This window comes from Ylistrum balloti, unplaced genomic scaffold, assembly GCF_031769215.1.
Source record: "Ylistrum balloti isolate Yb309-2 unplaced genomic scaffold, AGI_CSIRO_Ybal_v1 Utg369726, whole genome shotgun sequence".
NCBI classification, from domain to species: domain Eukaryota; kingdom Metazoa; phylum Mollusca; class Bivalvia; order Pectinida; family Pectinidae; genus Ylistrum; species Ylistrum balloti.
In genome coordinates, this window is record NW_026781943.1 from 771,200 (window position 1) to 786,360 (window position 15,161).

General features: G+C 35.2%; 2 protein-coding genes across 2 annotated transcripts; one reads left to right on the forward strand and one right to left on the reverse strand.

The window, feature by feature from the left end:
* Positions 1-1,402: 1,402 nt before the first annotated feature.
* On the reverse strand, positions 1,403-9,418 carry LOC132565595 (platelet-activating factor acetylhydrolase IB subunit alpha2-like). The gene is made up of 5 exons (XM_060230241.1): positions 9,293-9,418; positions 7,778-7,867; positions 6,836-6,952; positions 5,864-5,986; positions 1,403-4,139 (listed from the first exon to the last, which is right to left on the reverse strand). The coding sequence occupies exons 1-5, from the start codon at positions 9,368-9,370 to the stop codon at positions 3,819-3,821; spliced, it is 729 nt and encodes a 242-aa protein (XP_060086224.1). The 5' UTR covers positions 9,371-9,418; the 3' UTR covers positions 1,403-3,818.
* Positions 9,419-9,965: 547 nt separating this feature from the next.
* Positions 9,966-14,597, forward strand: LOC132565596 (cytochrome c oxidase assembly protein COX18, mitochondrial-like). Its single transcript, XM_060230242.1, has 5 exons — positions 9,966-10,649; positions 11,186-11,327; positions 12,671-12,795; positions 13,614-13,769; positions 14,306-14,597. The coding sequence occupies exons 1-5, from the start codon at positions 9,975-9,977 to the stop codon at positions 14,489-14,491; spliced, it is 1,284 nt and encodes a 427-aa protein (XP_060086225.1). The 5' UTR covers positions 9,966-9,974; the 3' UTR covers positions 14,492-14,597.
* Positions 14,598-15,161: the final 564 nt, after the last annotated feature.

The window sequence follows — 15,161 nt, forward strand, 5'->3', positions numbered from 1 at the left end:
AATATACAAGTCTTGTACAAGGTCAGGACCGAAGACAATAAATGACAAATATTTACCAAATATACTGGTCTTGTACACGATCAGGATCAAAGACGTTAAATGACAGATATTTACCAAATATACAAGTCTCGTACACGATCAGGATCGAAGACTATAAATGACAGATATTTACCAAATATACAAGTCTTGTACACGATCAGGATCGAAGACTATAAATGACAGATATTTACCAAATATACAAGTCTTGTACACGATCAGGATCGAAGACTTTAAATGACAGATATTTACCAAATATACAGGTCTTGTACACGATCAGGATCGAAGACTTTAAATGACAGATATTTACCAAATATACAAGTCTTGTACACGATCAGGATCGAAGACTTTAAATGACAAGATATTTACCAAATATACAAGTCTTGATATACACAATTATTTCTGGATTAACTGTAGTATTACATATATAGATTCTACATTGATATGATGACAGATTTGTTTTGTTTCAACATTAACGTCCATGTCTGTTATAAACCTCATCATGTTATCACAAAGATCTTCAATAACAAGATTATAGTCTTGCAGGATTTACATTCAAATGATGTTTAAAAATCATATAGACTCTAGACTCTAGTTTCTCCTATCCCTGTTGCTTCCTTTATAAGTGGCCATAGTAACCATTTACACTTTGTCCACACAAGATAACATAAAAAGAAACAAAAGTTAAAAAATCTCTCCATCTTGATGGAAAACAATTCCAATCACAATTTGGCATCACACTTTGCATCAAATTTTCACCTGATCAGAGAAATTAAAGTAAATGATTTCTGCGTTAAATTCGATATGTATAAGAAGAATACTTAAACATATGAACTGCTTTGAAAACTATACCCAAAATAAACTACTTGTTGAATTTTTGGGTATAGGGTAGATATAAGCATAGTTTTTGGCATTAGAATCATAATTCTGCTCGTCAGTACTCTAAACCTCCAATATTTCACACTCCTGGTAACAGCAGTGATACAGAGAACTACAATTGATTTCAAGTTAATTATAAATTTCAAATTATCACTTCCTTTTCCAAACCGAAATGTTTTTTTATTTATCAAGAACATTAACAATAATGACATGATGAGAGATTTTATTCATTCAGCTAAATTAATGAATAGATTATTTTCTTAAACTTAAAAATGACCTGCATTTATGTATAATATCTTCAGAAAATACTGCATACAATAAACCATGGTATTAAAAGTCAATTAAACAAGTTTATTGTGTAAATAAATTTCACTTCCTTCTTAAAATATTCAATATAGATATGCAAGCAAAGGAAAAAAGACACTCTACTAGTACACAAGCACACCCACAACACTGGTTTTTTTATGGTGTATGGTGACTGCGGAATGTTGACAATATATTTCAGTTTTCACATTTTTTAAAAAAAAAATTTTTCAATATCTATATAGTACGAACAATTATTTCAAACTAAATTATTTCAATTGTCAAATATAAGCTGCTATGAAATTTCACAAATATTAACATAATACAACAATTTCAATGACTTTGAAGGGAAGATTGAATGTTTAAATGTTGATAAGTATGTTAGAAAAGACTTAACCTGTGAGATGTTATTGTGGCTGTATAACATTGAAGGAATAACACTACTTACACATAATTCTTCAATCATTTCTGTAATATCATATTTAATGTGAAATCTCATGATAAAAGACTGCCATACGAGCTAAATCTGTTATAGTCATTTTCATGAATGATATTTTACTTCTAAAATTATGTGTGAATCAATTTCTATCATGAAACAGGAATTTTTCAATTTCATCCAAATTTATAACTAAAGTTTACTTCTTATGAAATTACAATGTACATGTTTCACCCAAATCTATAAGCAATACCGTATATCGGGATATTTTTGCGTCATGCAAAGATGTAGATTCATCAACTCTAATGGTGCATTATTTACATATTTCCAATAACCAGAAAACATGCAATTTTTTTTAATTAATTCATTTTTATCATTTTTGAAATGGTTGCTAAATACACAAAAATATAAAAACCAGCAAAAACTTCCTGATATGCGGTATACTTTTTTGATAAACATACCCGGTATAAACAGAAAAATATGTTTCTGAGTCCTAGAGATGAAATACATTGGGCAGTAGTTGGAAATACATTGTTAAATAGGTTGTGGCACACATTTTCTTACATTGATCATAATACTAGCATACAATTAAACATAACAGGTAGGAACAAGGGGAAACAGCTTAAGAAATCATTTCTCTATGTCTTAATAACAAAGAAAATAGAAAACCAAACAACAAAAATGATCCTGGATCACTGGGGGTAAAACAACAGAGATTAAGTGCAGGCATTGAACAGCACTGGGTGGTATCAAAACAGTGTATGACAGTGAAGTAAACTGCACTGCAAGGTTGTGTGACTTCCATCCTTTATTCAGATCACTGATCACTGAAGGAATTAGCCTTCTAATGATTCAGAGAACCTAATTCTTCTCTCCTGAACTCCTGTCTGATGGTTGAAACAGACTCGGCTCCAATTTCAATATTAAGATACTCAATAATATTGAGTAATTCTCCTAATGTAATATACTGGAATTAGTTGTACCATGTTCCTGTGGTTAGTTCAGGAACCCACTAAAATAATCTGAGTCAACGAGCACATGGGACTTAATGATTTTAATTGATATACAAGGATTAATAAGACTAGATTGTGAAAAATCGAAAAAAAAAACCCAGAAAATTTTATTGAAACAGTGTGTTTATTTCCTAAGTAACAGGCTGTATGAACCACCAGGCTTATAAGTTAACACCAGGTATCTAAATTGGACTAAATAACTATATTCCCCTTTTGTTTAATTTGATTTGTTTATTGTTATTTACATCCGTTCAGGGTCACTAAAGGACATGCCAGGTTTGGCTTGTGAAGGAAAGATGGAGTTCCAAAGGAAAAACCACCAACTTGCAACCAATACCTGGTGAATGCCTCATGTGGGTCTTGAACCTGTGACCCAGAGGTCAGACTGTCAGACGGCTTAACCACTCAGCCATCGCAGCCCCCATTTTTTAATTGCTATGAGTAAACTTTATTTAATATGGAATGTCCAAGATACATCATAAATATTTTAACACTACCATACTTGGATCTGGGCAGAAGCCTTTGAATATGGCAAGAATCCAATCAGTGTGACATCCAAGGACTGTCCTGGCTATAGTTAACATGATCCTTAACAGTCATACATGGATAGCACTTTAGTTCACAAAATCAGTACAGCCTTCATGGGACAATAGGTATACTCATGTACAACATGATGCTTTTGTGAAGAACTTACATGTTTTTTTTCTCAAACAGGTACTGTTTGCTAATCGACTTAAATGGCAAAGTGCTGTACACTTTTACTAAAAATGATGTTCACAAACATCCTGTTTTCCATGGTAACAAAAAATGTGAAAATGGAGACTAAATATCTCAGCAATATAGAACAAACATCATATTAAACTTTTCCTCTTAATCACACATTCTTATACTTCATTATTTTTTTTTACTTTATTGTTGGTTTTGTAACAAAGCCTTCATAATTCACAACAGAAAAGACTTGGCTGCTAGATATATCTTCATACAATAGTATTATCAGCGTGACCACTCAAAATACCCAAGGATTACAATAGGGATAGTGCCAAATTCCACAAGAAAAACATTCTTCCGACTCGATATGATAAACTTCTTACAAAAAGCTAATATTCCGCAAAGCAGAAAGATTGATCCAATAGACTACTAGAGTCTACAGTTCACTGAGTATCAGATGCGAGGTCCCCAGCCATTGAGCCTGTGTCAAAGGACACATTGTCTACTTTGACAAAGAGCTGTAACAAGTGTTCAACCACCTCAAGCAGTGGTTCACAGAGCTTTGTGTAGCCTTCAGGTGTCAGATGAAGGTAGTCGTACATGTCACCTGCCCCTATTGTCCCATCACTGCCGATAAACACCTCATCTTCCACAGCAAAGAACGTCACGTTTTCCCGCCGTTGTAGTTTTCCTTCAAGTAAAGAATTCACTTTGCTATTCTTTATCCTCAGAGGGTTAGGATTTTGTCCTCTGGGCAGGACACCCTGAAACACAAAAATCACAATATCTAGGCCTTTGTTGATGTTGGTGACAGAGAAATATATATCACACTAAAGGTCAATGTACAAAGTGATACACAGAACTCAATTTCAACCCCCCCCCCCCCTCCCCCCACTTCTCAGAGAAACAGATTTTTTTATCTAGCAAATACCTAGGTAAGTTCACAGACAGCTAATAAACTCTGTAATATACATCTCTGTTTAATAGAATCCACATTATAGCTGTTCTTATTGATGTCTGAATTAGTAGAGGCTGATGTTGATTAATTTTAACTGAGGAAAAAGAATTTAAAACACTTGTATCTATTTCATGGTACCAGACGCGACCTTCCTCCAAACAAGTCTTAGATGCAGCTTTAAGTAAATAACGAAGTTCTTTTAACCAAGAATGTTTTCAGTCCAACAAAAAATTGGTAGATTGTCCCTATTTGGCCCTGTTCTTCTGGCCTCAGGGGACTAAAACCCACCGTTATACATAACTAATTTTCCTTCACCCAAGCATGCTTCAGACTTAATTTGGATAATATCATACGACTCATGAAGAACAAGAGAGATTTTGAAGAAATTGATAGATTTTCCCTATTGGGCCTGGATTTATTGGTAAATGTCATTTCTTTTGTTCTTAAAACTTGCCGGGCTTTGACCTACTAACAGCTTTCCACCAAATATCCTGCTTCTTGGACTTTTGGTTTACCAAAAGAAGTCTTTTACAAGTTTTGATCTTTTGACCCCAGTGACCTTGAATATGGTTCAATGTCATCTTTTTTTCTGTTTTTTTTTTTTGCAAAAATTGTCAGGCTTCATCCCAAAGACCTATCAGCCAAACATGCTTCTTCACCTTTAGTTAATCAGAAGAAGTTCAAGGTTTTACCAAATTTGATCCCTTTGACCTTGAAGAAGGTTTAGGATCATTTCTGTTTAAAAAAATCCCATGAGGCCTCATCCTAGGAGCCTGTAATCCAAATACCATGCTTCTGCACCTTTTTGCTAGGCTTAAGAAGTAATTTGAAGGTTTTAACAAATTCAACCCTGAGACCTTGAATATTTGTCAAGTTCCTTTTTGTTGGCAAACATTGTTGGGCTTCATCATATGAACCTATTAGCCAAATATCTTGCTTCTTAAGATTTTTGGTTGGTCAGAAGAAGTTGTTTAAGGCTTTAACGAATTTGATCCCTGTGACCTTAAAGTTGGGTCAAGGTCACTTCTTTCCTCAAGATTTGTTTGGCCTTATCCAAGAAACCTGTAAGCCAAACAATAACTTTAGGGCTCCAGTTTATTGAGAAGTCTTTCAAAATAGGAAAGTTGACATTGGTCGGACAGACACCACACCACAACATAAGCTCATTTGGCTCTTTAGTACGGGTGAGCTAAAAATAAAAATACATTTCATATCTTTTATACATTCTCTGTAAACAGTCTTTATGTATGTCAACATTAACAGTTTCCACATGTAAACTTCAATCTATCCCATCAAAGATCAACACCCTCTATTCATCATGACTTTTTGTGTAGACTAGTCTGTGTGGATGAAATAATCTGCCCTTTAGAAGCTTGCTGTCATACTGCAATGGGCCTCGTATATGTTGTTCAGCAAAGTAATCACCAGCTAGTACTAGGAGACCTCAAATTGATCCTCGCTGTTGACAGGGCAATAAACCAAGAAAAGAAAACAATAGCAACGATGATAAATAATCAGTTAAAACATTACCATGACGACAAGTTGTGCATCCTTTTGCTTACTCCGTATCACACAAACAATCTCCATGATCCCATCCACGATTTGCTCAGCAGTGTGGTTATGGTTATTGGTACCAACCATAAGAACGATTACCTAGTCAACATGAAGACAATAGTTATCATCAGATATAGATCCTCTGCTTGTGTGGGGCACATTTTATCAATTCTGTTCAATATCCACAACAGTTTCTAATAATCAACTCTGAATTTTTTTTCCTCAAAATTTGTCAGGCTTTGACTTGGCTACATGTTTCCACCAAATATCCTGCTTGTTGGATTTTCCTTAACTTAAGAAGTTGGTTACAAGTTTCGACAATTTGTCCATTGTATCCTTGAATAAGATTCAGGGTCATTTCTTTTTATAACCTTTGTCTGGATATTTTGGTTAGTCAGAAGAAGCTATTTTAATAGTTTATCAAATTTGACCTCGTGACCTTGAATAAAGCTCAAGATAATTTTTTTCTTCAAACTTTTTCAGGCTTCATCCAAGCAATCTACTTGCCAAATATCACGACATATGTAAGTTATTGAGAAAATGTCATTTAAATGGAAAAGTTGACACCAGACAACTGACGACAGAAGCTACATCACAGCATAAGCTCATCTGGCCAAAAGGGCAAGGTGAACTAAAAAAATATACAATTACAGCCGAGTAAAAGTGTTTCAAACCAGGATTATCTGCATTTGAGAATCTGTTTTTAAGCAGAACAATGTCTAAAATTCTATCTGAATGAACAGTCAATTTCCAAGCGTGATTAAATACATAATTTTACTCCTAAATCACAAAAAAAAATCTTTGACAAAAGAATGTGAATCAATGATAGCCAGTCTAAGGAATATTTTCACAGAATGATAACATCTATCTATATCAACAGCTTTTTGAAATATTTTCTAGGAAGGGTTATATAATTTTGGAATATTGTGTTCATGAAGAGTTGCCTACCTTTGGTGATACATCATCCAGCTCTCCATTAGTGGCTCGCCACAGAACATGTTGTGTCTGGTCACCACCGATACCAAAGTTAAGACAATGCAGAGGTTCGAATAGGGTATTCCACACCTAAAATCAAATAGCTCAATCTTGTCCAAATTATTCTGACATTCTATCAACTTTTATATCTTGTTGAGTTTGTTGTATTCAAGTTGATATAAAAGTTGATAGAAAGCCAGAAAGACTATGCTCATTCATAACCTGGAATTTTTTGCTAGTACATTTCAACTTCCACATATTATTCAATTTTATTATTACATAACGAGGTATACCAACTGTTGCACATATTCTGGTCACATCACCAGATGCTAAATATACCATCTGAGGTGTTGCCCACACCATCCACTTCTCAGTTAAAGGTTAAAATGCCTAGTGTTGGGCCCTGAGGCAACCCCTACTTATTTACATTCATTCTGTGAATCAAGTCCCGGGCATCTTTGAAATGTTACTAGACAGGTTAACAATTTTTTTTATACAGAAATGTATTCAGTCTCAAAAGAATAATAATCCACATTTCAGTTTGTTCAGTTTGAATATTCGCGGTAATGCGATGATGTTGTCCTAAACATATAAATATATAGAAATCCAGTATATAGCTGCTTGATTGTTAACATACAATGATCATGAAATGTTTCCTTTAGACCATGTACACGACAATGTAATCACGTGTACTGTTGGATGTCAGCAATACTAGATTGCAGCCCTTGGATTATACCGAAAGTAGATGGCCTTTACGTTAAAGAGATTACCTTATTTGGTAACTGCAGTTAAACTTACTCTGGATTCTAACAAGCAAACATTAATACTCATTTTAAAAACTTTTTGGACTAACTTTCTGTGATGACAAGATAAAAGTGCCTGGTCTTCATACGAAATTACAGAATTATTACTTACTTTGGAAAATCTCATTTGCTGGATAATTGAATCACCAATGAGGAGGACTTCTGGCTCTTTTTCTTTTCCCTCAGTAATAAATCGTTGATGCTGAAACAAAAAATATAAAACCAGTACAGACACTATACTAGTTTTTTTTTCTCAGCAGAAATCTGGGGCCAAATATGGGCCATGTGACAAAAGCAAAAGACACATGACATTTTGACAACATAAAGTTGACTCTGATACCATGGCTCCCCATGCTGAACTTACTGGCTCATTTTCAGTAATTTGTCCCATTCCAAGCATTATAATTCCCCAAAGTATGGTAATTTAATAAATTGTTTAAAAAATTCAGATGGTGCCTTTCTGTGACAACTTCGTGACAGTCTACCCTGGTTTAGATATTTTAAGTGCACTTTCGTGACAATCATTTTCTGTTACCTTTTGATATCTATAAAACAAAATGCATGTTTTAGCTACATACAGCTGAAATACAGCCTTGTATTGTATACTATTTTCAGCTCGAAATATGAAAAAAAATTTGAATAAATGGCATTTAAAAGCTGAGTAATTTTCTGATTGATTTTTATTCTTTTTTGCCGTATGTCACTTTTGATGTATTTGTATTATTTTTCTTACAAAAAAATGAGATTCACCTGTCATTAGCCGACAAAATAGCTTCGCAAAAATGCTGTGTGGCATTTTAAAAAAGAGCAGGCATGATAACGCCAGTCCAGGGGTTTAGGGACAGTGTTTGGCAACACTATTTTTTAAGGCATTAGGTGGATTTCAAAATTACCCTGTCCTAAATCAAATCTATGCCGGCCCCCTAACCTTCCCTTCCACTTCTGGACATGTTTCAGACTGAGTTCAGAGTTAGGTTAAGGCATTATTAGGCCATGGAGCCGTCTTCTAAAACTCGCCTAATCATACACACACCCCAAAGACTGTTCCACCACACTGAGGGGGATGCAGGTCACTCCCTCACATCGCTGGAACATTTTCATTCATCCGTGAGATGATATCCATCAATGGGAGGAGTCACAGACGGAAAACCTGCCTACCATCCAACCTGCCAAGTCACTACTGGGCCCAGTTTCTTATCCCTCTATATTAAATGCCCCTGCATGTACCTATCGATGATGATTTAAATTGTTTTTTGTAGGAAATTTTATAATGCTGTTTTCACATATTGAACAGGCACTAACCTCGTTTCCAAAACAGTCTGAAAGCCTGTTGCAGTGTTGACACACACGCAAATGACTAGCAAACAAAACCCGCGTTGAGTTCTTTCATGAATACACTCATGGGGGAAAAGTTGTGAGTGGACAGGTTGGGGAAGCGTTGTGTAGTTGTCTTAGAGCCTGATCATGAAAACTGATAGAGGGTCTGAACAAAATTCCATTTTGTTAAATATATCGTGTCAGGGTCAGTGAAAGAGGCAATCTCGAAAAAGACGGATATGCGGGAAAAAAAACAACAACAGACACGATTGGTGAATTCACTGCATAAATAAAACAAACAAGTGACTACCTGACTCATCCAGCGTCCATCCCCCTGAACATCTTCTACAGGTTCCGGACTATCTGCACAATTTTTCATTTCTGCCATGTGATGTGGAGTTGTCAGCAAATCAATGCATCACGGAAGCAACATCTGTCGGAGGATGCGCAGCCATGCCGAATACAGTTGGCTAGCTTTTGTGTGGTCGAGACGACATAAACTATATTATGGTTGGTTCGATCAGAACAGCCAGTCGTAAAAATCGCAGCTTGATTAGTTTTGCTTGTAATGGCAAATAGGAAATGTGCTGGTTGGAAAAAAGACAAATATTTTGAACTGATTACATTACATGTAATCGAAATCAGAGACCTTCTCTGTCGAAAAATAATTAAAATAGCAGAAGTTCTATGCCACACCATTAAAAAGAAACAAATGAAATTTCTCTATGTTAATGATGTCTTTTGGAATGTCAGATTTGATCATCAAAGACATTAGTCATAATTATCTCAAAATCCTTTATAAAAAACCGTGACACTCGACAAAAACCATTGCCGGTACGATAATTATTGATGCTAACCGAACGCACCTCCCAAGGCTTAAAATCATATTTCTGAGTAGGTGAAATGCTTGAAACAACTCATTATCAGCAGAAGTTTATAAGCATCTGAATAACTTAGAGTGACATTGGATATGGTGATATTGCTTCAACACAATGATTCCCAGGTTGAATAAGTTGGCTCATTCGTCGTGTTGTAGAACCATCAGCGCAAATGTCAATAATATTTATCAAACTAAGACACATCCTGCCATCTGTACGCACAGAACGGCCCTCCTAGTCCAACCAGGGAGTCATTCTTACTCCACAATATCTGGTGTGTCGCGTTTGGACCGTTCTTACTCTTTGTCAGACGAACCAACAGAGAAGTACAGACAACTAAATGCAACAATACTTCCTAAACATACACTCTTACATACGTGTGGCAGACATATATTGACACATCAGAAAAGTTCTCCATGGCTCCCATGTGGGGTCGGTTTAGGGGTAACGGGGTCATCAAGAGGTTTTACAGCGTATGTAAGTCATATATTTTACAAGTTGGCTGGGATTGTCATTGAGAGTGAGCCGGTTGGAGCGTCAAGACAATTTTTTATTGGACTCCATGACATTATTGGAATGCCTTGGTGGCTAACTATTATTTCCGGGACGTTGATGTTTAGAATGACACTGCTTCCTTTAGCTGTTATCATTATCAAATCTCAAGCGAAGCATGCCTCAGTTTTACCAGAGATCCATGCCAGAGCAACAGATATTCATTCAAATATTTTGGCACATGGGCTGTATCATCATATGAAACCATTTACAATGAAGAGAGAAACAGCTTCACAAGTATGTGTCTACATTTACCTTAATGCTATCATGTATTTGGGAGGTACATTTCTCTGTGATCCTTTTATAAATGCATAGAAATTACAGGTTAAAACTAATCTTTGGATGATATTTAACAAGGACATGTTAAAAACCACTTTTATTACTTAACATACATATTTTGCATGTAGTATAATTCTAAATGTATCTGCTGACAGTTCAACAAGTAACAAATGAGTAATAACTATAGGAGAGTGTATATTTAACACTATGTAAAGGGTGTTTCAGAAAACTTGTCTCAAATTAATGTTTCATAAAATTAAAAATATTTATGAAAATATAAAGAGTCGAAAGGGTACATTCATACAGTTTCATGGTTTGACTGTACTGTATGTCTAAATCATTAAAAGGTGCTATTCACTTGTGTGTATTTTGTACAATTTCTAACTTTTTTATTCATATCTTTGTGATAAAAGAGTTTTGGTATCGACAATATTTACACTAATATAAGATTGATATATGTAACAATATTATCATTGGTTTTCAATTACTTGCAGATAAGGCAGATGAAGCGTGAAATGTATGTAAAGCATAATTGTTCCCCAATAAAACCATTTTTGAATGTGTATGTCCAAGTGCCAGTGATTGTAAGCTTTGGAGTCGCTCTGCGATCTTGTACAGGACGATTTGGACCGATAGGTTGGTATAGTCACTGAAATATGTAGCCCCAATAGAACATTTATATACCTGTGTAGCATGGTATTGTGAAGCATGGTGAAATGAACAGGGGTCAAAATACCATAATGGTGAAATGAACTCTCCCGCCTCCTGCTCTATGATAAAGTAAAGCAGCTTTATAATTTGATGTTTCTTCAGTGAATTTTTGATCACTTTACTTAATTATGTTCCTCCATACATTAAAAAAAAGCCCAGAAAAATAACAAGTGTGGGGAAATTTAGGGTGGGGGCGGGTGATGGGGGGGGGGGGGGGGCAGGTTCACTTTACCATGAAGCATTTCACTATTTTCTTCATTCATTGTTATATAAAATTCAGATCCTAATTTTCAGCTCACTAGGTCTGAAGAACTGGTGAGGTTATGCCATAGGGATGGCATCTGCTACTGGTCATGAACAACTGATTGGATTTTAGGGGAATGGGAACATTTTTTTGTAAAATGGTGTGTCCTGGCCCCTAGGGCCTGTAGGGTGGGGCCCAAAAGGGGAAATATTGCTAGTTCTTCAAAATTCTTCTTCTCTTGTAGGAATGATTGGATTCTGCCTAAATTTGGTCTGTAGCATTTGGCAAATGGGAATTAATGGTCTCTGCCCTCATTAGTGAAAGGAAATCAATTTTGTATAAACAGTCTCAGACCATGGTATGGGTGGGATGGAGTGATTTGGTCTGAAAAGTATTTTAGCTGACCCCACAGAGAGTAGGGACAGAGGTTTTGAGACCATTAGGAAAACAGATATGTTGTCTGTTTTCTGATTAGATGATAAGAATTTTTTTCCTTAAGTTTTAAGCCAAGCTAAAGCCAAGTGAGCCCTACAGACCCTATGGGCCTTTTGTCCTAATTCATACACATGTGAGAAAGATGATTAGCATTATAATATAGATATTGAAGATATGCTCCAGTGTTTGTCACTTGTTGTCACAAAATTAAATAATGCAGTAGTGATATTTTGTTCGTTTTGATTATTTCAATTCTTCACCTGTCTTTGTTGATATATTATCAACTTAAACAAGTCAGCAATGATTGGTTAAACCTGATCATATGTCTATAACGATTGGTCAAAGTAAATCACAAGTCAGCAATGATTGGTTAAACCTGATCATATGTCTATAACGATTGGTCAAACTAAATCACAAGTCAGCAATGATTGGTTAAACCTGATCATATGTCTATAACGATTGGTCAAACTAAATCACAAGTCAGCAATGATAGGTTAAACTTGATCATATGTCTATAATGATTGGTCAAACTAAATCACAAGTCAGCAATGATTGGTTAAACCTGATCAGATGTACCTCTTTGTTTCAGCGGATCATTATTTTCAACCAGAAATGATCTGCGAAGGCATCTCGTGGATTTCGAACCTTACAGTTGCAGACCCATACTGTATAATTCCAACAGTCAGCTGCTTCACATCTCTTTTTGCACTAGAGGTAGGATATGTTGTTCTTTGTCCTCACAGATTTCTGTTAGTGAGGACAAAACTACGTTTTCTGGCAATAAGTTTATGCTTGGTAACAGGCTGTCATATGTCTTTTTCTGATCAGTGAAAATGTGCACAGACACTGTTGCCTTATAATAAGCCCATCCTCTAACCTTAAGTCAGGTGTAATATTCGTCCCCTCCCCCTCCCTCCAACCTTTAACCTACATAAATATTTAACATACATTTCTCAATGGACAGACTGACTCTTGCAGCAGACCAAATCACTTTAAATTTCCTTTTACATTTATCATTTCATTCAAAAGGATTATGGTATTCATATTAACTGCAATACCTTGTTGTGTAATATTCCATTCTGCATCCAAGAAAACAACTTCTCAGTAACCAATAAGCCGAGGACACTGATATTGGGCCTGTAGCCTACTGGGATGAAGGGCTACCAAGATTGTTTGAATGAATAAACTTGATCAACTTTCATGGTTACAAGGTTAATGTCAAAATTTCAGTAAAATTCTTCTCAGTAACCAAAAGATACACAACATTTGGACAATTATTATTTTAGAAGATGGTTCAAAAGACAAAAGGTGAAAGCACCTCTAAATACAAATTTATAGAGATCAATTTAACTGCATCTTTCACTCTAAGACTCATCTATGATGCAACATTCCTAAATTTGAAAGCTATGAGATGACAGAGGAAAATCCTAAGTGTTTAAATGTAGGTAGAGAGGAGCTTTAGAAGTAAAGATTAAGAAACCAGTTTTTTAGTGATTGATTGAATCACCAAGTTTTCTGTTCTTCTGTTACAGTATTCCATGCTGCTGAGGAAGGTCAATCACAATCAGATGAACTTCGGTGTTGTTGTAGCACCCGAAACAAAAATGCAAAAATTTTTAAACTACGTCACACGATTTGGTCAGCTTGTGGTTATCACAGTTTATCCGTTTCTCTGCTTTGCTCCTAGTGTGAGTATTTGTTTTCAATGAATCAGTTAACATCTCTCCTTATATTTAGCTAACTTGTCTGATTATAACTATTTCTACAGAGGAATTTTCAAGTTTCATATGATATAGAGCAAGAACAAAACAAAGAATAGAAAAGAAGTGAAAAATCAAACTTTTAAAAAAACAAAATTAAGACCAAACAATAGTAAGTGCCAAGATTCCTTTTGGATCTCTTGTACACTTAAATATAGCATTGATCACAAGTATGTATTTGCGTAAAGTTGTTCATATATATATATAATTATTTCATGGGGGCATATTGTTCAGGGTTATTGATAGCTGTTATGTTCCTGTCTCATCTTGGTTTATCTTCAAACATTGTTGCTGCAATGGTGAATTTCTTAAAATCAATTAAAATTTCTCCAAACACCTTTTGAAATACTCATTAAGGAATATGAAGAAGTCAAGGTCACTGGTATATTTTAAGGGAAATTATATATGTTTTCTAGAACAAGTCTTCCTTCTCCCCTGAATATTTTTTTCTTTCTGTTTCTCAGGCTTTAACCTTATACATCTGTACCACAAGTTTATGGAGTGCAACACAGCTGCTTTCTCTCAACACCCCTGCAGTCAGGCGAGCTCTGAGCATCACAAAGTCTAGGCTAGATAGCCCTACACCTCATAGAGATGTGTTCAAATTATTCAAGACCAAATATTTCAGTTTTGCAAAGAAATCCAAATAGTCTAAACACAAACCAGAATAGCTCCGTTGTAAGATCAACAAACTGACATAACTTTTTGGGAGGGTTTGTTATTGCAGATGGTGTTACGTAATGATTTATAATAAAATTTGCCATTGATCACAAGTGTGTTTGTTGTTAGTATACATTTATACAGTAGTAACAATGAATTTGGTCCACTATACATCCTCTTAGTATTCAGGCTATCGCATTTCGATTTATATACAAACCCTATTTGATTAGAATTCCCGTTTATATGGACCCTGTATTAGAATTCCTGTTTATATGGACCCTGTATTAGAATTCCGGTTTATATGAACACTGTATGATTAGAATTCCTGATTATATGAACACTGTATGATTGGAATTCCTGATTATATGGACCCTGTATTAGAATTCCTGATTATATGAACACTGTATGATTAGAATTCCTGTTTATATGGACCCTGTATTAGAATTCCGGTTTATATGAACACTGTAAGATTAGAATTCCTGTTTATATGGACCCTGTATTAGAATTCCTGATTATATGGACCCTGTATGATTAGAATTCCGGTTTATATGAACACTGTAAGATTAGAATTCCTGTTTATATGGACCCTGTATTAGAATTCCTGTTTATATGGACCCTGTATTAGAATTCCGGTTTATATGAACACTGTATGATTAGAAT

Excerpts from the sequence above, each read along its gene's own strand:
- LOC132565595 (XM_060230241.1), bottom strand. The coding sequence starts at position 9,370 with ATGGCAGAAATGAAAAATTGTGCAGATAGTCCGGAACCTGTAGAAGAT. Across the intron at positions 6,953-7,777 it reads AGCAAATGAGATTTTCCAAA|GTGTGGAATACCCTATTCGA; the intron begins GTAAGTAATAAT and ends ATTTGATTTTAG. Across the intron at positions 4,140-5,863 it reads ATGCACAACTTGTCGTCATG|GGTGTCCTGCCCAGAGGACA; the intron begins GTAATGTTTTAA and ends TTTGTGTTTCAG.
- LOC132565596 (XM_060230242.1), top strand. The coding sequence starts at position 9,975 with ATGATTCCCAGGTTGAATAAGTTGGCTCATTCGTCGTGTTGTAGAACC. Across the intron at positions 10,650-11,185 it reads AGAGAGAAACAGCTTCACAA|ATAAGGCAGATGAAGCGTGA; the intron begins GTATGTGTCTAC and ends AATTACTTGCAG. Across the intron at positions 13,770-14,305 it reads TTCTCTGCTTTGCTCCTAGT|GCTTTAACCTTATACATCTG; the intron begins GTGAGTATTTGT and ends TCTGTTTCTCAG.